Source organism: Chelonia mydas, chromosome 2 (genome assembly GCF_015237465.2).
Source record: "Chelonia mydas isolate rCheMyd1 chromosome 2, rCheMyd1.pri.v2, whole genome shotgun sequence".
Lineage (NCBI taxonomy): Eukaryota > Metazoa > Chordata > Testudines > Cheloniidae > Chelonia > Chelonia mydas.
In genome coordinates this window covers 102,614,759-102,641,608 of record NC_057850.1, presented here as the reverse complement: position 1 = coordinate 102,641,608, position 26,850 = coordinate 102,614,759, and the positions used below count along the sequence as shown (strand labels likewise).

Below are 26,850 nucleotides of genomic sequence, written 5' to 3'. Positions count from 1 at the left end.
TGTTCCAGTTTGGCAGACACTGACAGCTAGCTGCAGACAGAATTGAATGGTGCAATCTGCCTGCCTTTTGTACCAATGAATAAGGGAAGTTGGGAATTTAAAAACAAAAAAATCACTTGCAAACAAGCATCTTTCAGTGCTTTAGACTTTTTTTTCCCTACATGTGATGTACGTACTTAATTGCAGGGAAAAATTCTATTTTCCATCTCCTCATGTGGGGGAGAATGTTAATGACATGACCTGTTCTTGATTAAAGTGATACTCTCAAGGTTGGCGTATCCTAAATCAGACCTACCCTTACATCAAGTTCTAAAGCCCCTGTGATTCTCTGCACATTTTATTTTTTCCAAAACAAATGATTCATCACTGTGTTTTCATTAAAATAAATCACTACCAGCAGCACAGCTCTCTTAACAAGCAAAGAAATATGAGAGAACGTGGGGGCAAGGGCACCCAAAAGAAAAAAATGTGATAAAAGGAGAGAGATTACTGTCAAGCTTCCAGAAGGTTATGGACAACCATCCTTAAGAAATTAGACGCTGTGGGGATAAAAAGGTGAACATGTCCTTTCCATCATAATGAGAAGTATTAATATGTCAATTACATTTCTGATGTGAAATATTTTTAAAGGATTTTTCACAAAATTGAAGGACAGGATCAGATGTGAACAGGGGAAAATGTACTTACTATTGTGGGTTGAATTACAGTAGTTTTTCCATGCAAAGCTTTGTGGAGTATTATCCTTAATAAGAAATGTTCTTATAAAAAAAATTGTCCTTAAATCAAGCGATTTATGAGAAATGCCATGTGCCGTATTTTTTACAGATGTTTATGTTTTCATGGCAAAATTATATAATCTTTTGTTTGCTAATAACATACATGTTATGGACTTGACCCTAAAAAGTGGTGTGCCTTCAATTACCATAGACTTTGCTGGCCATTGAGGATGTTCAGCTGCTCTCAAGAGATACTCAGCACTCCGCTGGATTGGGACCTAAGCCAGTGTCTTTGAAGTTTTATTGTTCACGTGATGATAGCTAAGGGGTAAAAGTAAAAATCCCTCTTCCAGGCTTGGTTCAGTCACCATTATAATCTAATCTAATACTATCGTACTATCCTTGGCTCCTAAGCTTGCAGACTTGGTGTCATTTTTGATTCCTCCTCAAATCACAATCACATACTCCACAATCTCCATATGCCTAATTTTGAGCAAAGTTTGAAGCAATTCTTATTTTATCTGATCCTGTTTGCCCCTTTCTACGGAAGAAAAATTCCCTTAATTATACTCACACTGTGATTTGACTAGGGCTGTCAAGCAATTAAAAAAATTAATTGTGTGATTAATCACGCTGTTAAACAATAAGAGAATACAATTTATTTAAATATTTTTGGATGTTTTCTACATTTTCAAATATATTGATTTCAATTACAACACAAAATACAAAGTGTACAGTGCTCACTTTATATTTATTTTTATTACAAATATTTGCACTGTAGTAAAAGAAACAGTATTTTTCAATTCACCTAATACAAGTACTGTAGTGCAATCTCTTTATCATGAAAGTTGAACTTATAAATGTTTTTATGTACAAAAAAACCCTGCATTCAAAAACAAACCAATGTAAAACTTTAGAGCCTACAAGTCCACTCAGTCCTGCTTCTTTTTCAGCTAATCGTTCAGACAAACAAGTTTGTTTACATTTGCAGAAGATTTTCTGCCTGCTTCTTGTTTATGTCACCTGAAAGTGAGAACAGGTGTTTGCATGGCACTGCTGTAGCCGGCATCGCAAGATATTTACATGCCAAATGTGCTGAAGATTCATATGTCGATTAATGCTTCAACCACCATTCCAGAGTACATGCGTCCATGCTGATGACGAGTTCTGCTCAATAACAATCCAAAGCAATGCCGACCGACGCATGTTCATTTTCATCATCTGAGTCAGATGCCACCAGCAGAAGGTTGATTTTCTTGTTTGGTGGTTTGAGTTCTATAGTTTCCACATCAGAGTGTTGCTCTTTTAAGACTTCTGAAAGCATGCGCCACAGCTCGTCCCTCTCAGATTTTGGAAGGCACTTCAGAGTCTTAAACTTTGGGTCAAGTTCTGTAGCTATCTTTAGAAATTTCACACTGGTACCTTCTTTGCATTTTGTCAAATTTGCAGTGAAAGTGTTCTTAAAATGAACAACATGTGCTGGGTCATCATCCTAGACTGCTATAACATGAAATATATGGCAGAATGCAGGTAAAACAGAGCAGGAGACATACAATTCTCCCCCAAGGAGTTCAGTCACCAATTTAATTAACACATTTTTTTAACAAGTGTCATCAGCATGGAAGCATGTCCTCTGGAACGATGGCCGAAGCATATGAATCTTTAGCCGATCTGGCACATAATTGTCTTACAACGCCAGCTACAACAGTGCCATGTGAATGCCTATTCTCACTTTCAGACATTGTAATTAAGAAGTGGGCAGCATTATTTCCCATAAATGTAAACAAAGTTGTTTCTCTTAGCGATTGACTGAACAAGAAGTAGGACTGAGTGAATTTGTAGGCTCTAAAGTTTTACATTATTTTGTTTTTGAGTGCAGTTATGTAACAAAAAATACATTTGTAAGTTGCACTTTCATAATAAAGAGATTGCACTACAGTATTTGTATGAGGTGAATTGAAAAAATACTATTTCTTTTGTTTATCGTTTTTACTGTGCAAATATTTGTAGTAAAAAATAATATAAAGTGAGCACTGTGCACTTTGTATTCTGTATTGTATTCTGTGTTGTAATTGAAATAGATATATTTGAAAATGTAGAAAAACATAAAAAATATTTAATATATTTCAATTTGTATTCTATTGTTTAACAGTGCAATTAATCACGGTTAATTTTTTTAATCGCAATTAATTTTTTTGAGTTAATCGCCTGAGTTAACTGTGATTAATCGACAGGCCTAGTTTTGACTGCTAAAAATTTTCATCTCTAAAAATGTTCCTGTATTCTATAGGCAACATTAAATGGGCAAATTTCACACACCTCCCATCCAGGCCAGGCCACCCCAGGATTGTCACACATGCCCTACTGGGGAAGGCAGGCAGTGTTAGCACAGAAGTCCACCCCCAGAGGAGGGCAGGTTGAGCTTGCTGTTGGAAATACATAGGAGCCCTGCCAGCAGAGACTGCCCAGAGAAAGCACTGAAGCATTTTTGCTTAAAACTTTCCAAAAATAAAGTTATCAGACAGAACATGTCTAGGATATTTCAGCCCATAGTGGTGGGAGGATAGTAAGAATGGAAGTGCTTCTGCAACCTTGAAGTGCCATTCTGCACTGGATGGTGACTACACAATAATGGCACCACAAACCCTTGAGAAAGACTATGCTTGACTACAGCTGTTTATTTGCTGCCAAATCATCCCACCAGTTTATAAAGACAATAGGCGGAGAATCCCATCAAGCTATTTCTAGAGTAACTTTCCAGGTCAGAACTGTACTGTCACTGTAGCATTTGCTGCCCATTGTAATAGACAGTTCTGAAACAAATTCAATGTAACCTTTAGACATATGAAACCAGAGTTTGTTTGGCTTTGCCTTTTCTGTTTGTACCAACTTTGTTGAATAGTTAGTTAATAATTTAAAAAAAAAAACCCACACAACCTACTTTCCAGCGGGGATGGGTTGTTTTAACAATCCTGCTTTATATAGAATCATAGGAATGGAAGGGACCTCGAGAGGTCATCTAGTCCAGGAAGGACTAGTATTATCTAGACCAGCGTTTCTCAAATGCGGCCACCAGGAGCTTTTAGTGCAGCCACGACAGCCTCCTGGGTGGTGATGGGGGGGGGGGAAGCATCAGCTCCTCCTCCTCTCTCCTTATTGCTCCTGGATGCACTGCCTGCACCACCTCTAGAGAGGGGCACAGCACTGCAGGAGCAAGGTGAGTTCTTGACCCACATTGTGGGGAGGGGTTTTGGATGGCAGGCTCCAGCGGCAGGAGTTCAGGAATCTGTCCATGAGGCCCAGGGCTCTGACTGCGGGGCAGCAGGTACTGACTCCCACTGGCTCTGGCCACGCAGCCCTGGCCTCCAGCTGTGGGACTTCAGCCTCTGTCCCCTGGTTCCAGCTGCATGGCAGCAGGCGCTGGCTCCCGGCTCCAGTCCTGGGCTTCAGCCGTGCAGTTGCAGGCGCGAGCCACAGGTGCCAACCCCAGGCCCAGCTGCACAGCAGCAGGCTCCAAGCATGGGGCTTTGGGCTCCAACCCCTGGCTCTGGCCACAGGGTAGCAGGTGCTGACCCCTGTCTCCAGCCACGGAGCTTCAGTCAGCCTCTGGCCCCCAGTTCCGGCCATGCGGTGGCGGGTGCTGGCCCCGGACTCCAGCTACGTGGCCCAACCCCTAGTGCTGATCCCCTGCCCCGGCTGCACGGCAGCAGTCATTGACCCACAGCTCTGTTCCCTGGCTCCAGGCCACACTGTGGTGGGAGCTGGCCCCAGGTGCCAACCCCTGGCCCTGGCCGTGCAGCAGCGAGCACTGGCTCGTGGCTCCAGCTGTGCACTCCTGGGCTCTGGCACCCAGCTCCGGACTCTGGCCCTGCAGCAGCAGGCACTGGCCCTGGGTGCTGACCCACAGCTCTGGCTGCATGGCAGCGGACTCCAATCCCTGGCTCCAGCCACACATTTCCTGTCCCCAGCTCCGGGTTCTGGCCGTGGGCACTGAGCCCTGGCCACATGGCAGCAGACAACAGGCCCTGGCTCTGGCCATGCAACAGTGGGGCTCATCACCCACTCCCATTGCCCCTGGCCCCCACTGCCTCCCATGGCCCTGTATCCATCCCTCCTCCCCGGCCCACCCAGGACCCTGCTGCCTTCCTGGCCTGACATACATCCCCCCATTACCTCCGGCCCCTGCTGCCTGCCCCGGACCTGCATCCATCCCCCACATTGCCCCGGGGGCCCCGCTGCCTCCCCCTTCTGCCCCCTCATCCTGGGCTTAATCAGTCCTGGGGCTTGCTGAGAAAAGTGATATTAACAAACATGCAAGTATCTCTTTTCACAGCAGACTTACTAGCTATCTGTGAAAAGAGATATTTGTATGTTTGTTATATCACTTATCACTTTTCATAGCTGTGATATTAACAAATATACAAATATCACTTTCCACAGCAAGCCCCAGGACCCACTAAGCTCTGGATGGGGGGGCCGAAAGGGAAGGCAGCATTATTTTTGTTATTCAGTCTGCCAAAAAAACCCCTACAAATACACATCCAAATCATTGTAATGTATTTCTGTGCATATTTAATTGTTTTTCCTAAAGTTAATTAAGTATTTTAGGGAAAAAGTGTCAGTATGGCCACCAGTGAGAGTGGCCACTCTGAAGCCGCCAAAAAATTTGTTGCGAGAACCCCTGATCTAAACCATCCCTGAGAGTTGTTTGTCTAACCTACTCTTAAAAGTCTCCAATGACAGAGATTTCACAACCTCCCTAGGCAATTTATTCCAGTGCTTAACTACCTTGACAGGAAGTTTTTGCTAATGTCCAACCTAAACAGACATTGAACAGAACTGGATCCAGAACTGAACCCTGTGGGACCTCACTCTATATGCCCTTCCAGCTTGACTGTGAACCACTGATAACTACTCTCTGGGAACAGTTTTCCAACTGCTTCTGCACTCATCTTATAGTAGCTCCATCTAAGTTGTATTTCCCTACTTTGTTTATGAGAAGGTCATGCAAGACAGTATCAAAAGCCTTACTAAAGTCAAGATATACCACATCTACCGCACCCCTTCCTCCCTCCCCCCGGCAATCCACAGGGCTTGTTACCCTGTCAAAGAAAGCTATCAAGTTGATTTGACGTGATTTGTTCTTGACAAATCCATGCTGACTGTCACTTATCACCTTATTATTTTCTAGGTGTCTGCAAACTGATTGCTTAATTATTTGCTCCATTATCTTTCCGGGTGCTGAAGTTAAGATGACTGGTCTGAAATTCCCTGGGTTGTCCTTATTCCTCTTTTTATAGGTTGGCACTATATTTACCCTTTTCCAGTCCTTCCATGACTTTTCAAAGATAGTCGCTAATGGCTCAGATATCTCCTCAGTCAGCTCCTTGAGTATTATAGGATGTATTTCATCAGGCCGTGGTGATTTGAAGACATCCAACTTGTCTAAGTAATTTTTAACTTTTCTTTCCCTATTTTAGTCTCCAATCCTACTTCATTTTCACTGGCATTCATTAAGTTAGATGTCCAATTGCTACTAAACTTTTTGGTGAAAACTGAAACATAAAAGCCATTTAACACATCTTCCACTTCCACATTTTCTGTTATTGTCACACCTGGCTCTGATCAGTGTGGTCCCTCTGTTTCTATGTAGTTGATGTTTGTCAGTCTGGAGAGCGCTCTCTCTCTCTCTCACTTCTTCTCCTTGTAATATGAACAGTCTCCAGTTACGCAAGATTTGGGGGTAGGGAGGAGGAGGAGAGCACTAATGTGGGCTGGCAGTTACCTTTCAAACTACAGCAGTATCTTCTGACTGCAGAAAATGCATCCTTAGGTCACATCTACACAGTGTAAATTAATTGTGCATTGGCAAGACACTTTTTTTCGGGACATTTGAATCTTGTCTGTGGAAACCATGGCAATTATTGAAAACCAATTAAATTAATCCAGTTAAGTGATAGTAATTGATGTTTGTACTGTGCTTTGAAGATATAAAGATCTGTAAGTATGTTAAGCACTATAACTAATAGTAACAATGTATCTATTTAAACATCTATTTAAACATTTTCCACTGTAAAACCCAAAGCTGTCTTAAGATCCAGACCTCTAGTATTTTACATTCTGTTTCCAGGTTGATGGGTAACAATTTTTTCCCTGCTGTTTCTGGGGTAAGCCCCTCCCAAATGCACAAGACTTCTGAAGTTTTAACTACCAGCAATATTTGTTACTGTGATGTTAACACTATCATCTTTCCAGACTCACTGCCTCACTGTAGCAATATTACAGCAGTGATGTGAAAACAAAACCTAGCACTCAGTGTAGATTCAGACTTATTTAAGCTTTCTAGAATCAACATTTGACCCCTGCTTGCCCCCTTCTTCAGGTGGGAAATTAGCTGCCTCAGGTCTTTTCATGGAGCAACTTACTTGGCCTCTGCAGCAGCTCAGCAATAGCTGGCATGTTGGGTTACAGAGCCATGGCTGCTCCTAATCCCCATCCACCTGCACAGTGGAGAGAGTAGCAGCCCCAGGGCCGCCACACAAGATGCTTTCTTACTCCCCTATGTGGGGGTGAAAGGAAGCTCTTGACTGCCCTCCATCAAGAGCAGAATAGATCATGTCATTCCAAATTTAGGATACAGAGCTAAAGAACAAAGCTGGAGATTGAAGTTAAAGTTGTACAGTTTGATATATAAATACTTTACTTCTAGCATACCTCTCAGAAAACCCAGATTGTGCATTTTTGACTCTGCCTTTGATCTCCAGAAGTAAAATGATCTGCTTAATGATAGTAATATACTGCTGTTACCTTTTACATTATAAGAAAGAGAATGGTGCTGCATAGAGAGGGAGGGCAGCTTTGAAACACCTGTCATACTGAAGAACATCTGGACCGAAAGCTAATGGTGCCATGATTTGCATACATTCCAAATGATGCATCTTTAAGCGATTTATCCAATAAGATAGCTAATTGTAAAAAATCCTATTTTTATTCTCATTGTCAATGCTCTTACGGAGCTAAAATTCAATGAAGTTGTTAAAAGCTGACACACGGTTGAACAACAAGCTTTTATAATAAAACACCAGTTTGAATTCCACACCACATTTTTTCAAATATCAGTGATGATTATAGTTTCAAAAATAACTTATCCTACTGGGCATGGAGGAGGATAATTTCAGAGTAGTTTGCCAGGCTATTGAAAATAGTAACTGATATGCTTGCCTAATGCCTGGGAAGTGTTCTGCTCTTGAAGCCAATTTAAATACCACAAGAAAGAGTTATAATGTTGAGGTGAAAGAAAAAGGTATTGTGTTTCTTCAAAAGTGCCCCACTTTTCTGATTGTCTGCCTGTCTATCCATCCATCCTCCACACTCACTCACGTCATCAATTGATGTATACAACCAGGTCAGAAGAGCTACTTCATTCTTTTCAGTAGAGCTATTCTCTATTAATGAATTGGACTTGACATTTATAAACAGAAGATATTTACTTGATTAACAAAATCCTTTTGATTTCAATGTAGGATGCCCAGTGAAGGGAATTGTATAATAAATGTATAGACCAATAATGTTCTCATGCATGAGAGAGTTTTTGAGATCTTTTTTTGCTGTGAAGTCAGATAAAGAGAAATCAAATTATGTTCTTATGTCATAATGAAATAAAACAGAGCTTTTTACTATTGATGGGTGAAGGGCATTTGAAAACAGCAGGCACTTCTAAAGATGCAGGATGTGTTGGGAACAAAGAGGGAAAAGAAAGACCCCAATCCAGCAAAGCATGTAGGCATATGTGTAACTTTAAGCACATGAGTAGTCCCATGGAAGTCAGGACCAGATCCTCAAAGGTATTTATGCTCCCAATGTTCATTGAAATCCATTTGAGGATAGGGTCTTAATTTTCAAAAGCAGTGATGAGCACTAGCTCATATTTTATGTCATAAAAATGTAGCATCAGGTTTGGGGAAGATGTCAGAATGTGATCAGACAAATACAAAGATGCATGAGCATATTGATTGAAGTATGTGTAGAGGGTAGATACTTCAGTTCCAGTGTATGTATGGCCTAGTCCAGGGGTAGGCAACCTATGGCACGCGTGCCAAAAGCAGCACACGAGCTTATTTTCAGTGGCACTCACACTGCCCGGGTCCTGGCCACCAGACCGAGGGGCTCTGCATTTTAATTTCGTTTTAAATGAAGCTTCTTAAACATTTTAAAAACCTTGTTTACTTTACATACAACAATAGTTTAGTTATATATTAAAGACTTATAGAAAGAGACCTTCTAAAAATGTTAAAATGTATTACTGGCACGCAAAACCTTAAATTAGAGCGAATAAATGAAGACTCAGCCCACCACTTCTGAAAGGTTGCCGACTTCTGGCGTAGTCTGCACTAAAAAGTTAGGTTGACCCAGCTATCCCAGGTATAGACAGTGCTTGGTCAACAGAAGAATTCTTCAGTCAACCTAGCTACTGCCGGTGAGGGAGGTGGATTACCTATGCCGATGGGAGAGCCCCTCCTGTCAGCATAAGAAATGTTGACATGGAAGCACTACAGCAGTGCAGCTGCACCACTGTAGCACTTCAAGTGTAGGCAAGCCCATAATCTAATCATGGTTCCATTCTCTCATCTATGAAATCCTGATGTTACTGTACTACAGTAACTACTGCTGACGGTGGCAGAGGTTCTAAGGGGAAAAATCCTACACAGTAGTATTCTTTTGTACCAGCTGGAAATTGGTACCATCATATTGTGATGCTTCCCCAGGAGTACACAGGGCTGTGAGGCACTTTGCTACCAACTGGCCTTAGCATGAGGAAGTCTCGTCTGTGCCTGTTCAGAGTCCCCTCCACTGGCCACGGGCAACACAAACACTCTCCTCTAAGACTATGCATGCCCCACTCTGATTCTACAGGTTGGCAATAGGCACACTCCAACCCCCAAGCCCTCTGAGGTCTCCCTGGACCATCCAGCCCCTGTTCACTGGACACTCAAAGTGTTCACAGATTCACTGATCACAAAGGAATAGTACAACCCATCTTACAGGTACATCTCAGACCACTGTTCCCCTTGACACACAGCACTTAGGTAAGTTTATAGTGAAAACAAATAAGTTAGTTCAACGAAGCAGAGAGTTTTGAATGATAGCAAGTAGAAGTACTGGAAGAAAATACATAAAATCAAATCATAACACATTCTAGAACCTAGGCTTAATTAACAAGACCCTTGTGTCTAATAAAGTATTACCAACACTTTCCAGCCACACAGGCTATGATCCCTTTTTCATGAGACAAGTCACACTGTCAGCTTCTCTCCTATGTGAAAAATCTAGACTGTATCTCTGCACTCCCAAGTATACCCCAGACTCGATTGTCTTTACTGGTAAACAGGATCCCCTCCTGCTGTTTATTTCTTCCTGTAAATATTGCAGTGGGTATTGGGCTCAGGATGCAAATAGGCCTGCATTGTGAGACATACAATGTCCAATACACATGACCAGACAGAGCTAAGTATCTACTACTTCCTGTTTGAAAGGAACCTGTTGAAGTCATGTCACCTCTTGGTTATCTGTCTTAACTTCAAGTCTTTGAGAATATAATTTCCAGTATAGATCTCTAACTCCTTAATTATTATCCATACGTACATTTTGAAATGATTGGGGTGACGAGTGGGCTACTGGCTCTTATTAGAGACCTCACACGCCACACTTTGGTGAACTTAATATGCATATATCTGATCCAGTGGATCCCTATTAACACCCTATGAATCCCTTTTCCCTCAGCCAGTTGGCACCAAAAGGTTCCTGGGTCACACATGACTACTGATTATTCTGCATGGTATCAGATAGATTTGTGAGATTCAAGGGATGGGTGTCCTTACTGCAATTCATTTCAGCGGGGAGCAAGTTTTCAAAATATTCACTTGTGGGTTAACAGTGATAGTACAGTGCTAGCCTTAGGCATTGTGCCTACAGCACAACCATGTTAGCTGCAAGAAGTTTATGGAATGAAAGATTGAGGGCCTGATTCTCTACAGCCTTGTACCTTTGACAGTGCAAAGTGGATGTAAATGCTAATTTAGCTCATTCTTAAGTGTTTTGCTGACTCAGGGCCCAATGACAACTCCTTCTGTTGTTGCCACGTTTAAACCCTGGAAAGTTGCTGCAATAATAATTAGTTAAATTAACAATAATTTCCACATTTGTCATCCTCAGAACACTTTATAAACATTAACTACTGTGAAGCAAGTAGTTATGATCCCCATTTTGCATATAGTGTAACTGAAGCAGAGAGGTTAAGTGAGTTCCCCAAGACCCCACAAAGCGGTAGTGTCAGCACTTGGACTGGAACTCAGGAGTTCCTGGCTTCTAGTCCCATGTTCTGACATCCCCATGTGCTCAGTCTTTCCTATGCTTGGTCCTCAGCTCTAAATATCTCTGGCTTCATCACCCTCAGCAGTGGGAGACAGAACTGGTATTCATTCTTTATATCAATCGATTATGATTTTAATACTTCCCTTGTCCTTAATCAAGTGATATGCAGCCATGGCAATTACCTTAATAGTACTCATTTTTCTAGGACTGGTTTCAGAGTAGCAGCCGTGTTAGTCTATATTCGCAAAAAGAAAAGGAGTACTGGTGGCACCTTAGAGACTAACCAATTTATTTGAGCATAAGCTTTCGTGAGCTACAGCTCACTTCATCGGAGCTTATGCTCAAATAAATTGGTTAGTCTCTAAGGTGCCACTAGTACTCCTTTTCTTTTTTCTAGGACTACCTGTCATAAGAACCTAAGAATTACCATACTGAATGAGACCTAAGGTTCACCACTATTCTGTCTGACAGAGGCCACAATGCTTCAGAAGAAGGCATATGAACCCCACAGTAGGCAGATAAGGGGTAATGATGATTCTCTGAACTAGCCAAGTGGGGAAGCAGAGAAGTGTGATATAAATGGGTATTTCTATTCAGACTGCCTTGCTAGTTCTATTTATCTGAAATTATGGGAGATATCTCCTTTGGAAATCCTAATGGTCAGCTGTGGTGTATTTCTTTTTGGATGCTGTGCGTATGACCACTAAATATCTTCTCCCTATCTCTGCATCTCTGCTTGAGTTTTTCTAATCAAAATAATATCTTAGGTGTAGCTGCTTTAGTATCACAGGGGGTGCAGCCCAGCCAGACCAGTTGTTCAAAAATGTTGGCAGGTTAAATTGGCTACAAGTCAGTATAATACCTGCCAAATCATATAAAAGGTTAAACTCTCAACTTCTCACATTCACCACCTAGAAATTGTTTGAATGGGGAATAAGTCATTGGATATGCAAGCACAAAGAAAGCAGGATGTTTAAAATTCCATATCATAAACACTGATACCTCGAGGGCTTAGTTTCAGAGCAGTTCTAGAGGTTCATTCACATTGGTAATAACAGTAAGAAACAAGCCAGCTACGTCACCAACATCTACTAAGCCAAATGTCCTAATGAAAAAGTACAAAGACGTATATCCCAGGAAACTGCTCTAATCCATAAAGTACAAGAGTAAAATGGACATTATAGCTCTTGTAATACATGCTCCCAGGGGGTGGGGGAAGGCAGGAGGAACACAGTTGCACTGTGTGGACCAACTGGCTAAAGAGAATGACACTGAAACATTTAGGCATCTCCAGATGCCTGAAATGAGCCTCCATCATACTGTTTATGAGCCACTGAGCTACATGTAAGGGCTCCTTTCTAAAACTTATCCTATGTGGCATCTGTGTATGGACCAATAGAAGCACTGCACTGAGAATTCTAAATGATGTAACATTCATATATGGGACAGTTGTGACAGTAAATTTCATCCAGGAGATGTTCTAGTGCCCTAAGTGATTCTGTTTGAGTGTGTGTGTGGTTTTTTCAAACTGCAGGATGCCATAACAGAGGAAAAGCTTCAAAGGGTGAAAGAGCGATTCATGTCTGCCTATGATGTCACTGCAGATGGACGTTTACAAATACACGAGGTAAACTCCCAAAATATCTCTTTTCTGAAAGGCAATGAAATTAGAAAATGGATCATGCATAATTGGGAATTTGGGGGGGAAGTGGGGGACACAAAGATAAGCCAGGATGTATGTAAATTTCAAACTGCTTGCTCAAAGTATAATTTACATGGAAACATGTTCATCTTTTATTTTCTGCATAGCGTCATGTAAGTTTGCTCTAATCTTTACCTGCCTCTTTTAGCTTGCATATATGATCTTGCCAGAGGATGAGAACTTTCTGCTGCTTTTCCGACGGGAAACACCCTTGGACAACAGTGTGGAGTTTATGCGGGTGTGTGTCTTTTGCCTTCACCCCTTGTATGTTGCTGTCAATTATTCTGAATGTCACCTATAAGCAGACTCTTATTTAAAGTAGATTAGTATATTGGACATCTGTGGAATTTTGTACAAATTTCATGTTCAGTAAGGAAAACAGTGTTATTTTTGAAGGCTGCATTTTCTTAGCTGTTGAAGTTATGCACATTCTGGCAGGAATGCTCAAAAGACAGAGATACCATAGATAGACTGGGCAAAACCAGGAGATGCATATAGTAGATGCTTGCACTTTGCAGGTTTTCTTAAAGATACATGTCCATTTTCTCCAGAGATGAAAGGTTTCTATAGCAACCCACTGAACAGTTTAACGCTTTTGAGAGCTGGGGTCAGATCCTTGGCTCTATCATTTGTGCACTGGACAAAGATCAGTGGGGGCTGGCAAAGAAGGTTTTGAGCCACCTTGGTACTGCCACTCTTCCCTGATTCTGGAGATGTCAGTCTAGTTCCAAGGCACAATTTAGAGTGGATTGAGGAATCTGCTAAGTGGCTGTGGGGTGGGGCTGTGGATAGCCAGTGCAATTCTGTCAGTCGGGGAGCAGTGGGGTATAGGGATGCCCTTGGAATGCCTCCTTTTCCTTGCCATACCCCTGCACAAGGGGGGCAAGACACGAAGCAGAGTGAGAGCCATTATGGCAACTCTAGACCACCCAAGGAGTTCCCCTACATTTGGGGAAATCAAGTGGCCTGATCTACCAGCTTTTGAACAGCTTCACAAATCTGGGGGAGGATTTGGTCCTATATTCTTGGCATTGCTAGCTGTTGCAGAAACTCTATATCAGCCTTGCAACACTCATGAAAACTGAAGAGCCCAGACAAAATCTACTTGCTTCCCTTTATTAGGATGATGGTTATAACAAAAGACATTACACTTGCTCATTAAAATTACTTGCCTACAAAAAACAAAAATACCCCACCTGGGTGAATAGCCAAACAGTATTTTGCAAGGCTTCTTCATAGACATTGAGCGACTTACTCCTATAGGAAAAGCTCCAGAGTAGTGAGAGCTTTTAAAAGCCATTATTAAAAAAAACTTTATTTTTAAATATATTCCTCTACTACAAAGGCTTGATTTCCAAACTGAATATATAATCTTGATTAACATGTAAATTGGGTGTCTGTGGACACAATGACCAGTTATGCATCATTTACACAGGCAACTTACCACTTTGAGTATGCAACCATGATGTCTTTGTGCACAAATTAGGTACACAATTTTGATCAGGTTCTCAGTCTGATTATATTTTTCCTTTATAGAAAGAGACTGTCTGTAATAAATAGCTGATTGCAGATTTCTTTTTTCTACAACGTGCTATACACTGTTCTGTCAACATCAAAATAAGAGTAAAAAACACTGTATGTGAATTATTTTACTTTGTCCATAGTGAATTAAGTACTCAATAATATGGCTACAAGCAAATTATGGAACTGAGTGAGATCTGACCTAGAGCTGTATGAGATAATCAACTTCTTTGATGATTAAGTGCAAAATTCATGTGGTCTTACCAATTTTTCCCCTCCAGATTTGGCGCAAATATGATGCTGATAGCAGTGGATTTATTTCAGCTGGCGAGCTCAAAGTAAGTTATTTTAATCCTCTCTTTGGGCCTGATCTATAACCCACTGAAATCAATGGGAGTCTTTCCACTGGCTTTAGTAATTCCACTGCCTTTTCGTGAGCTTGATAAATGGCATTTTAAAATTGTTCTGTAGCCATCAATCACTAGAAAACACACTGGCTGTAATTATAGCTGCTGGATCTGTGGTTCTCTTGCATGGTTGTGTGAGGAACTGACCAGTAGATCCTCTTATTTGTGGACCGGCTGAGCTCACCTTTGTGCCCCACTTCTTCCCCCCATCCCTGGGTTTACATCCCTTCCCACCCACCCCCCAATCACCTCTGGGCTGCTGTAGAGACAACCACCAGAGCACTCCTCCATATCTTACAAATGTGCACAGTCCCTAGCCCACCTCCCCTCTCCAACCCCTGCAGAACAGAGCCACAGCAGTTCCATTTTATTAACTAGCTAATCACTGTTGTGCCTATTAGTAAATGGTTTTCTGTGCCTGCAAAGGTGGGGGCAGGATTTGGCTCAACATTTATTTCATTTTCAGGCTCAGGTCCAATTCAGGAAAGCACTTAATCAAACGCTTCACTTTTCACCACGTTCAGATCTATACTTGGTCCGCAGAGCACTTGGGCAGCAAATTCGGCGATGAATCTGGGTCACATGCCATCTGACTAACTCCAATGTATTGCCATCTTTTGACTTGTGAGCCATTGGACAGACGCTTCGAATTCTTCAGCTTAATGTTGAGGGTCTGTCAGCAGCCAATGCAGAGTCATTAGTCCTTAGCCACTCATCACAGTACCGACGTAATTTGTTTGCAAGAAACTTATGTTGCTTTCAGCATACAGGACGTTATGGTACTGATGACTTTGACCTCATCTCACACTCCCCTGATGTTTCAGATGGGTTTCTCTAACAACTTGTGATGTAGATGCGGTCAACTTCAGACTATGTCGCACATCCTTGACGAGTGCCTGCTGACTTCAACAGCAGGCTACTGGCTCTTCACCTGGCTGATGATGATGCTATCAAATGGCTGGGCACACTATGCAGACGCTGAGAGAGATCATGTGTTTATGCTTAAGTGTGGATTTAGGTGATTAAACACCTTTAAAAGTCTGGTCCTAAGTGCTTTGTTGAGTTGGGGCCATAATGATTTAAGTTTATTTGGAAAGTTAAGTGTTTGGGAAGTAATAAATATCACTTACCAAAAAAAATACACTGTCCCCTCATACAGCTGATCCTCTAATTCACGGTTCCATTATGTCTGTTATGGGAGAATCTGATTATTTTAAAATGTATTTTAACACTACATATCAACTAAAAAAAACAAAAGATCAAACAAATTTAAATTAAATTGAAGCCAATGGAACTACTCATGTACTCAGAGTTAGGCATGTGTTTAAGTAAATTGCTGAATTGGGGCCTCAGTTTTTAATATTATTCCTTGAACTCCAAAGGGTAAAGTCTATTACTCTGATTCTTTTCTGTCAATAGGACTTCCTGGGAGATCTCTTTTTGCAGCACAGAAAGATAATTCCTGAGGCAAAGCTGGAAGAATACACTGATACAATGGTAAGCAAAGATAGTATCATTTATTGTGACTAGAATTTCAGACAAATCAAACTCTGTCTAAACTTGTTCAAAAGCAGGTACCTTCATATTTACACAACCTAGACCCAACCCTCAGCTCCCTCTCCCTGCATAGACGCTGTCTCTCCCAATCCACACACAGACTTTCAGGTCTCTTGTTCCTTCAGACCCACAATGCACTGCTAGATCCCTTCTTCACCCCACATCCTCGCAGGCTTTCCAGCTCCTTCCCTTCCTCCCTCCAGCCATCATGTAATCCTCAACTTGCTACTGGTAACAGCCTTTTGGGTAAGCAGCGGCATTTTGAAATTCACTAATCTAAGCCTGATCTTCAGGAATAAACACACACACATACTTGAAATCATTGGTGGTTACGATGTATCCACAACATTGTGGCTGCACGCAGGCATCTGTATATGCAAAATGGGTAGTTGTGTGCATAACATATGTACCCATCTGCTTGCATAATCAGCCATTTTGCATGCACAAATGTGAGTTTTATGCAAACAACTTAGGTTCCCACATTTGAAAATTGTGTGTGGTGGGGATGGTGGGGAGGGGTGTGTGTGTGTGAGACAGAGAGAGAGCACAAGAAACAAACTTAGAGAAAAATAGTTCATTTCTGATGTCAGTAATGAAGTGTTTTGTTTAATTATACTCGGCCATCTCATGGTAGCCGTCAATTTGCTTTTGCAAGCAATTTAACTCCCAAACAGACAAGGACATAACTCGGGGAGCTTGCCAGGGCGAATCTCTACAAAGCCTTAGCAAAGAGGGAATACATTGTACACAGCAGCAGCAAAAAATAAGCCCAATGATTATAAACACAGCATAACCAAAAAGTTGTCGCAGCCAGCCTAGAGATGGCAGCCAACCTGTAAGCCAATTCCAAAAGCCCTCAAACCCCACATCTTGACGTATGTGTGCCGTAAGATTGGCCAGTTCGGCCAGTCTAGTCTCTATGGAACTGGTAGAATGATATGGCCATAATTGTATGAAACATTTACAGCGTGGGAACAATTTAAAAAGGGTTGAGGAATTTGCCGACAGCCCAAGGGCACCTTTGTACTAGTGCAGTTAACCACACGCGCACAGGTGACATTGTTGGCCCCGGCCGGGTACGGTGTGTGGAGGGATATAGCCGTGTGAGGCAAGGTATAGTTGGCCGGGCCCCAATTAGCCATGCCAGAGTACTGGGAAGAGAGATTCGCGTAAGCAGCGAGCATCGTCTCATTCCCTATCTCCTCAGGGTGATGACATACTGGAATAAGGCATGTACCTAACAATTCTCCGGCTGCTACAGAATCAGACAAACAAAAGTGGGTAACATTTACTATTGAAGCCAATCTTTCCCATATGTTATATGTCATTCGGGCCCGTAACGGGGGAAGCGCTTCCGAGCCAACCCCTACAGGAAATAGCAGGCACAAAAGACATACAATCAGTACAGAGTTAGCAGTGATTTGGGCGAGAATCGCCACAAACAAAGTCTCAGGAGTCTCTGGCTGTTGGTTTGCTGCCAGTCTTCGTTGAGCCGCGGCGACCAATGCTTTTACTGCTCCCCATGTCACGGGCTGGCTTGGGACGCTACGCCTCTTCCGTTTCCGTCCCGCCGTTGTCGACCCGGGAGGCACCGCGTTCTCCTCCAAGGTCAGCTGAAACTCCGGTATGGGGTTCGGCAGCCCCTGGCGCCATGCCATGCTGTTTCAGTGCCGGTCGCACACACCGGGCTGGAACCCACAACGGTCCTGCAGGGAGAGACACCGCAGCATATCCCCGACCCCAAGTGATTAGAGGTACTGGGCCCAGCCATTGCGGATCAGGCAGCTGACGGTAAAAGACACGCGGTCTTTCCAGTACCTCAGATTTGTGAAAATGGCGATCCGCGGGGGTCTGCTGATCTGCGTTCAGCGTTAAATTATTTAAAGTAAACAAAAGGATATGCATTTGTTGTTGAATGTCTCCTAAGGTTCGGAGACGCAGCTCCCCTTGTTTTAATTGTTTATCAAGCAAGGTTTTGAGCGTGCGATTGGCACGTTCAACAATGGCTTGGCCCGTGGAATTATAAGGGATCCCGTGTTTAAGACGGACGTCCCATCGGGCACAAAAGGTGGAGAGGGCTGTGGAGCAGTAGGCTGGGGCGTTATCCGTTTTAATCTGGCTTGGGCGACCCATAACAGAAAAACAGGCTAGCAAATGGTGAATCACTTTGGCAGTGGCTTCCCCACGCTGTGGGGTTGCCCAGAGAAATCCCGAATAAGTATCAACAGAAACATGTAAAAAGGAATAGGGGCGGAACTGTGGCACGTGAGTGACATCCATTTGCCACAGCTGATTCGCTGCGGTACCTCTGGGGTTAACGGCATAAGAGAAGGTAGGAGCAGCAGCAGCACAGTGGGGGCAGGAACGAACAATGGAACGTGCATGATCAGTAGGAATGTGAAACTGCCGGGCCAAAACAGAGGCAGACTGATGAAAAAAGGCATGGCTTTCAATGGGGTCAGAAAAAAGGGAATTTACCTGACCACGTAGCGCGCGATCGGCGCGCGCATTGCCCTCAGTGAGTGACCCAGGCAAAGGGGTATGACTGCGAATGTGAGCAACAAAATAAGGAAAATTACGAGTGGAGATAAGATATTGCAAAGACAAAAATAGGCGAAGGAGGTCTGCATCGACCTGAGGGGTAATGAGGGCAAGGGGTAAATGATCAATCACTTGATAAACATAATGGGTGTCCACAATTAAATTAAAGGGACAATCAGCAAAAAGTTGAAAGGCCAAAATAACAGCAGCCAGTTCCGAGCGCTGCGCGGAACGCTGAGGCAGTGTAAAACGAGAATGCCAGCGAGGGGGGTCACCGGATTGATAGGTGACAACACCTCGATGTGGAGAGCCATCAGTAAAAAGAGTAACAGCAGAAACAATGGGTTGAGAGTGGCTAAGACGATGAACAATTAGAGGCACCTTTTGGGTAATTACCAACCGAGGATCTTTTGGGGGATTATAAGAAATTTCTCCCACATAATCACAAAGAGCAACCTGCCAAGCCAAAGAGGTGTGGCACAAGGAATCAAATTCACTACGGGACAAGGGGAACACAATATCAACTAAATCAGTGCCAGTGAGTTGCACTGCACGGTGGCGGGCTTTACGAACAAGATCAGACAGGGCATGTAGATATGGGTAAATATTCCGAGGAGGAGTGGAGGAGAGGTACAGCCACTCTATGATAGAGACGGCTGTATTCGTACGGGGTACAAACAGAGCCGCAGTGGGCGTATGAGGGGTGGCAAGAAGAATCAACCGTAGGGGACGGACCTCAGGGGGTCTGTCCACAAACTGCTGACTCAATGCTGCATTAATTTGTCGAATGCAGGCAATGTGCTCTTCAGTGATGGCAATAACTGCACCCGGTGCTCGGGCTCCACGTAGGAGCTCGAACAACGGCTGCAGCATTGAGGTGGGGAGACGAAAATAGGGCCGAATCCAATTTAAATGACCAAAAATCTGTTGTAATTTAACAAGGGTTAGGGGTTGAGGTAGAGTTAGTGCCGGACGAACCGGAGCAGCATAGGTTTGTAAAACCTTATGGCCGAGGTAGTGGTAGGGATAAGAGCGTTGGATTTTTTCTGGTGCCACCAACAGGCCATTTTGGCCGAGAATTTGAGACAAAGAGTCAATCTGTTGTTCCGTGACCTGGGGACCACTAAGCAAAATGTCATCCATATAATGGTAGACCTTTAGCGTAGGGTACCGGGCACGAAAAGGGGTGAGGGCCCGATCCACAAAAAGCTGACACAAGGTTGGACTATTTTGCATTCCCTGGGGTAAGACCTTCCACTGATACCTTTGAGAGGGTTGCTGATTATTATATTGTGGCACCGTAAACGCGAATTTTTCGCGATCTTGTGGGCAAAGGGGGATGGTAAAAAAACAATCTTTTAAATCTAACACACAGAGCTGATCGGTTTCAGGAATTAAATTTGGATTTGGTAAGCCAAACTGCAAGGGGCCCATAGGTTGGATGCGTTTATTTATTTCCCTTAAATCATGTAACAGCCGCCAAGCACCACATTTTTTCTTAATAACGAACACCGGGGTGTTCCAGGGACTAGTAGAGCTCTCCAAGCGCTGTGCCTGCAAATGCTGCTGCACAAGGGAATGAAGCGCTTTCAGCTTTTCTAGAGGGAGGGGCCACTGGTCAATCCAGACGGGCTCTAAGGATTGCCATACCAAGGGCAATGCGGAGGGCAATGTGGGTGAGGGAGGGTTTTGAGCCATCAGATATTAATATCGAGGGTGGTGTCCAGCTTTGTAAGTAAATCACGGCCCCAAATATTGAGGTGGACAGGGAGCACAAAAGGGCGGATAGTAGCAAGGGTACGGCCTCCCGGTTTAGAGACTGTGACCCAAGACAAACTCTGTCGCCCGGGTTTACTACCCCCAATCCCCCACAACTCTTTAGAAGGAACCGTAGGCCAACTAACCGGCCACTCCGGATCACGAATCACCGTAACGTCAGCTCCAGTGTCCACCAGCCCTGTGAAGGGAACATCATTTAAGAGAAGTGTTAACTGAGGTTTCGAGGGGCGGACTGACATTGTCAGAGCAACAAGTGGAGAGGATGTGCTGTGAGACGGCGAGTGAGACAACGTTGATCCAAAGCCGCCTCCGCCCCGAGTTCGATCCTCGGCAGCTGGCACCTGATAGGGGACTAAAATCAATTGTGCAATTGATCGTCCACGCGGGAGCGACTGTGGAAGATGAGTCCACACCTGAACCTTAATAATGCCGGTGCAGTCGGCATCAATGACCCCGGGGATGACAAAAAAGCCCTGTGTCCCAGCATGAGAGCGAGGGAGAACGAGACCCACAAAGCCGGCAGGGAGAGGTCCCGTCACCTGGGTAGGTATGGCGCAGACCTCCCCTGGCAGCCGAAAATCAGCGTCCTCCTGCATGACCAAATCAAGCCCTGCACTTCCAGCAGTCGCCGCCCTCATAGAGTCTATGGATTTTAAGGCAGAGGAACGGTTGTCTGAGTGGGAAACACCCCCGTTTGGCCCTGGGTTCGGGGGGAACCCGTCGCGCGGTTTCCCGACCCGCTACGACACTGATTAGCCCAGTGATAGCCCTTCTGACACTTGGGGCACTTCTTTGAGGGTCGAGCGGGTGCCTTTGATGAGCGGCACTCCCGCTGAAAGTGACCCTCCTTACCACAGCGGTAACAACGCTTCCCCTCCCTCCCGGTTTTTCTCAGGGCGGCAGCCAGAACTCCAGCCTTATGGGCTTGTGTGCCGATGTTCTGGCACGCCCGTAGCATGTCTGAGAGCTCTAAAATGCCAGAGGCTTGCGCCGTCTGGAGAGCACGGCGGCAATCCTCATTCGCATTCTCAACCGCCATTTTTAACAGGATCTCCTGAGCTGCCGCAGCGTTATCCACCTGTCGGAGGATAGCCTCCTGCAATCTGTTGGTAAAATCCAGAAAGGACTCTGATGCACCCTGACGGATACTGACAAAGCTTTTTGTAGGCTTGCCTGAATCCGGGACCTTCCGGAAAGCATGCTGGGCGCAGGTGGAAATGAGGGGGAAGAGGGCCTGAGGGAGTTGAGTCTGCATCTCAACGGTAACAAACTGTCCCTCCCCTGCCAAGTGCTCATAAATAACACCTTCTGCTCTATGAATCTGGGCCTGGCGTTCCGCCTCCTGCCGATACTCACTAAGCCAAATAACATACTGACTGGGTGACAGCATCATGCGCAACAGCGCCTTCCAATCTTCAGGGATCAAGGAGTACCCACTACCTAGCCCTTCAATGAGACCACGCACAAACGTGCTAGTCAGACCGAACTCGCAAATTGCTTTCTTTACCTCTCTAATCACCGAGTAAGGCAAAGTAACCCAGGTTCCAACCGGGTTGCCCTGGTCGTCATTCTGCCAGGTCACCGGACAAACTGAGACCAGCTCAGCCAGCTCCTCTGCTGTAAGATCTGAGCGAGTCTTCGCTGCGTGAACCATTTGTTGCACCAGCGAAAGCCTCTGAGCAGATGCAGACGACCTCCCGGGGGGCCCCGAAGCATGGGGTCCTAGGGGGGGATGGTAATCACACACCGGCTCTGGCGGGGAAGGTAAGGGAGGCGGTGGTAATAAAGGCACTGGGGGCGAAGCAGGGAGAGGGATGGCTGCAGGAGCCGACGGCGGTGGCGGAATTGGCAGCCCCTCTATTGGCGCGGGAGAGGGTTCTTCCGAGGCGACACACTGTGTTGCATCGGTAGGAGGGGGGGTGGCTGCAGGAGCCGACGGGCGTGGCGAGATCACCAGCCTCGCGAGGGAGGGCCTGTCCGAGGCGACACGCTGTATCGCATCGCGGCAGAGGTGCCAGGCATGTAAAGCCTGCACGGGCGCCCGAGGTTCTTCATGCAATGTCTGGCCCAACCGCTCCCAGTCCGCTAGCTTAAGGGTTCCGGCTTCAGGGTACCACGGGCACTGGGCACTCACCTCCTGTAACAGGAGAGTGAGTTCTCGAGAGGGGCAGTCATGCTGAGCCTTACGCAGCAAATACTGTAGCTCATTGCGATGTTGCACTTGCAAAGCAGAGAGGGAGCTTCCCATACTTACCACAATGAAAAATACTCACCGGGATCCACGAAGCGGATGAGTGACGCGTCTGAAACCCTTGCCGGGCGAGGTGAGTGCTGAGGGCCCCACGTTTGGGCGCCAGTTGTGGCGGTTCAATGATGAGACAGAACACAGATTTATTCAAGCAAGCAAGCTGGTCAGCTGAAATGGGCTGCTGCCTGTCAGCTTTCCACCTTCCCTTTTATTATATTTCTCCCCCCTGCGCATTACCTACTTCCACCGCAAAGAGACACAACAAAGGAATGCATGACTTTGATTAATATTCTTATTTTTCAGCCTCTATCTACTACAATCCTAATTCTCAGGCCTTGAGGCCAGGCCAAGGAAGCTTCCCACGATTACTGTCCTTTAATTAACTTCCCAGGGTTCATATCTGGTCCTCGTCCTTGGACGGAGCAATGTGTTGCTCCTACACAACGGTCAGGGTGTGCCCTGACTGTTTCCAGGTGGATGGACTAAACATGAGCCTTCAGAAGTGGATGATGTCATCCGAGTTCCATCAAAGGCTTCAACTAATACTACTTTCATAAACAATTTGTGGACACATTCATAAGCACCCATGACTTCAAATTAGACCATTTATATCTAACTCGAGAACTAATTTAACTTCCTTTTGTTTTACTATCAAATCTCACATGTCCACTTATGACAGTACCTTTCCACTCCCCCACAAAAGGGATGAAATCAGACTGCAGAAGCAATTTTATAGCAAAAATAACTTGAAAATAGAAAATAAAAATCCCCACAATTAGCACAAAAGTCTTTTCAGGAGAGATTTCTGGCAGCAAATAGCTTTTGCAAGGCTCCATTAAGATTTACTTCCCTGATGAGTACTCTGAGCAACAGTTGGAGAGTAAGCAATTTGAAATTTGTAGACAATGGTCGGCTCATAGCCTCTGACTTATTTTCCCTTCCTATGAGTTTCCCCCATAATTTCCCAAGACACAGTAACTGCCATTGCACACAATATGATTGCCAACACAACAGGTGCAGTTAGATAGTAATACAATTGAGAAGAAACATGGTCCAGTGGTTCAAGCATGGGGTGGGACTCAGAAGTTATCTGGTTTCTATTCTTAGATGCTCTACTGTCTTGCTGTGTGTCCTCGGACAAGTAATTTAACATCTCTGTACTTCAGAGTAAGATTCAACTTGGAAAAATGGCTGCTTTAGTGTATTTGGAGATATATAATCTGAAATGCAAATATGCAAAGTTTCAGAGTAGCAGCCGTGTTAGTCTGTATTCGCAAAAAGAAAAGGAGTACTTGTGGCACCTTAGAGACTAACAAATTTATTTGAGCATAAGCTTTCGTGAGCTACAGCTCACTTCATCAGATGCAAAATGTGAGCCATTAATGATGGCTTGGAATCTGATGGCTCCCATTAACCAGGACAATTGGTTGTAAATGGCCCTGTTTACTTGTAAGTCTTCCTGTATACCTGTGTGCTGGCAAGTGGGTAATGAAGTCTTACAGTGACTTGTGATCATGTCACCTGAACTGGAATCCATCTTTAACCTCGTGCTTTTCCATTTAGAAAGAGGGGTGGGAACCCAGAGAGGGACAAAGGATTCCCGCCTTGTGCAAAAAATATATAAGGGGGTGGAACAGAACAAAGGGGGCTGCAGTCATGAGAAATCCCCTAGCTACCACCTGAGCTGGAACAAGGAGTGTACCAGGGGAAAGGATTGGGCCCAGATTAGAAAGGAGTCTAGTCTGTGGAAAAAGAAAAGGAGTACTTGTGGCACCTTAGAGACTAACAAATTTATTTGAGCATAAGTGAGCTGTAGCTCACGAAAGCTTACGCTCAAATAAATGTGTTAGTCTCTAAGATGCCACAAGTACTCCTTTTCTTTTTGCGGATCCAGACTAACACAGCTGCTACTCTGAAGTCTGTGGAAGAAACTTATTGGAACATCTCTGAGGGTAAGATTTTATCTATATTCAGTTTCTTAATGTATTAGGCTTAGACTTGCATTTTTATTTTATTTTGCTTGGTAACTTACTTCGTTCTGTCTGTTATTACTTGGAACCACTTAAATCCTACTTTTTATATTTAATAAAATCACTTTTTGCTTATTAATTTACCCAGAGTAAGTAATTAATTTCTGGGGGAGCAAACAGCTGTGCATATCTCTCTATCAGTGTTATAGAGGGCAGACAATGTATGACAATTTACCCTGTATAAGCTTTATACAGAGTAAAACAGATTTATTTGGGGTTTGGGTCCGATTGGGAACTGGGTATCTGGGTGCTAGAGACAGGAGCACTTTCTAAGCCGTTTTCCGTTAAGTCTGCAGCTTTGGGGGGATGTGGTTCAGACCTGGGACTGGGTTTGCAGCAGGCTAGGGTGTCTGGCTCAACAAGGCAGGGTTCTGAAGTCCCAAACTACCAGGGAAAATGGGCTCAGAAGTAGTCTCAGCACATCAGGTGGCAGTCCCAAGGGGGTCTCTGTGATCCAACCCGTCACAGATACAACTTGGAAAAATGGCTGCTTTAGTGTATCTGGAGATATATAATCTGAAATCTGCAATGCAGTTATGCCAGAAGAATTTAGGGTGCTATCTAACAGCAAACTAGACTTGAGTTTGCAATGCAATATTGCAGGGAAAAAAGTCCAATACAGTTTGGGCCTGTATATATAGAGGTGTAGTGTCACAAAAGAGCGTTGTGATAATCCTCCTCTCTGTGATTCTCAGGCAACTGCATCTGGAATATTGTGTTCTGCTCTGGGCATCAAATTACCATAATACTGTTGACAAACTGGAAGGAGTTCAGAGATGAGTAGGCCTGAGGGATTCATTTACTAAGAAAGAATCAAAATATTAATTATGTGTAGCTTGACTGTGCTATGACTAAAGGGCACATCGTAACAGTCCACAGATATTTGAAGGGTGTAAATATCTAGAAGGGAGCAAGTATAACTTGGAGTAATGGGATGAAACTAAGAAGGGGAAATTGTATCTGAACATTAGAAAAAATGGCAAATCATTAGGGTATGGAATAGACTCCTTTGGCAAATGATGGAAGCCTTATTTTTTGGCACATTTAAAACTAGACCAGACAAAGTTCTAGTAAGGAAATAATAGGAAACAAACCTGCACGGGCAGGAAGCGAGATTAGCTAACCTAATGTATACCTCTAATCTCTAGATTCTAGGATACAGTTTCCCCATCTGTAAAATGGAGATAATAAACTTTAGCTATTCCACAGTAGTATAGTGGGATTTATTAATTAATCTTTGTAAAGTCTTTTGAGATCCTCAAATCAAAGATACTATAGAAATGCAAAATGTGATTATTATTATTAATCGTCATGTCTATCTAGAGAGAAAGGGTGATCTTGCAGCTACTGCACTGACCTGGGGTTCAGGAGTTCTAGGTTCAGTTCCTGGGTCTGCCACAGACTTCCATGAGGAAGTCACTTAATTTCTCTGTGCCTCAGTTCCCTGACTGTAAAATTGGAATAATTATACTTTTTTCCCCACTTGTATCTGTTTAGATTGTAAGGTCTTTGAGGCAGAGACTGCCTCTGCTATGTGTAAGTACAGTGCCTAGCACAATGGCACACTAATCTCACTTGGGGTCCTAAAGGCTTCAGTAAAAAATAAATAATAAAAAATAATATCATGGTGTCAATAAAATGTGTGATGATCTAAAAATGTGTCAGTCTCAACAGGAACGTCAAAGTCTGTGCATCGCGGCATATATAGTCTGTGGCTGGCTGCGCACAGCTCAAATAGCACTGACTAGATGAGTGGGCCCCAGTGCTTCTGAAGGAGTGAATAAAGGACAGACAGATAGGTGTATTAGTTTTGACAATATGGCGAAGGACTGAAAAAAGCAGCAGTCTATGATCCCATGCTGGGTATTTACAGCTTCTTGCATGTGAGAGAAGATACAGGAGAGGTATCTGATTGATCAAGTGACAGAAACTATTGCTCCTATTAATATAACTGCAGCCCAGATGAAAGAAAGGTATC

At 44.0% G+C, this 26,850-nt stretch overlaps 1 protein-coding gene across 1 annotated transcript in view; it reads left to right on the top strand.

Moving 5' to 3' along the window:
- Window positions 1-26,850, top strand: part of SCGN (secretagogin, EF-hand calcium binding protein) — a 59,914-nt gene that overhangs the window by 14,117 nt on the left and 18,947 nt on the right. Inside the window, exons 3-6 of the mRNA XM_037893023.2 lie at window positions 12,622-12,714; window positions 12,938-13,027; window positions 14,592-14,648; window positions 16,137-16,214. Of these exons, the coding sequence (XP_037748951.1) occupies window positions 12,622-12,714; window positions 12,938-13,027; window positions 14,592-14,648; window positions 16,137-16,214 (318 nt within the window). The remainder of the gene's footprint in view (window positions 1-12,621; window positions 12,715-12,937; window positions 13,028-14,591; window positions 14,649-16,136; window positions 16,215-26,850) is intronic.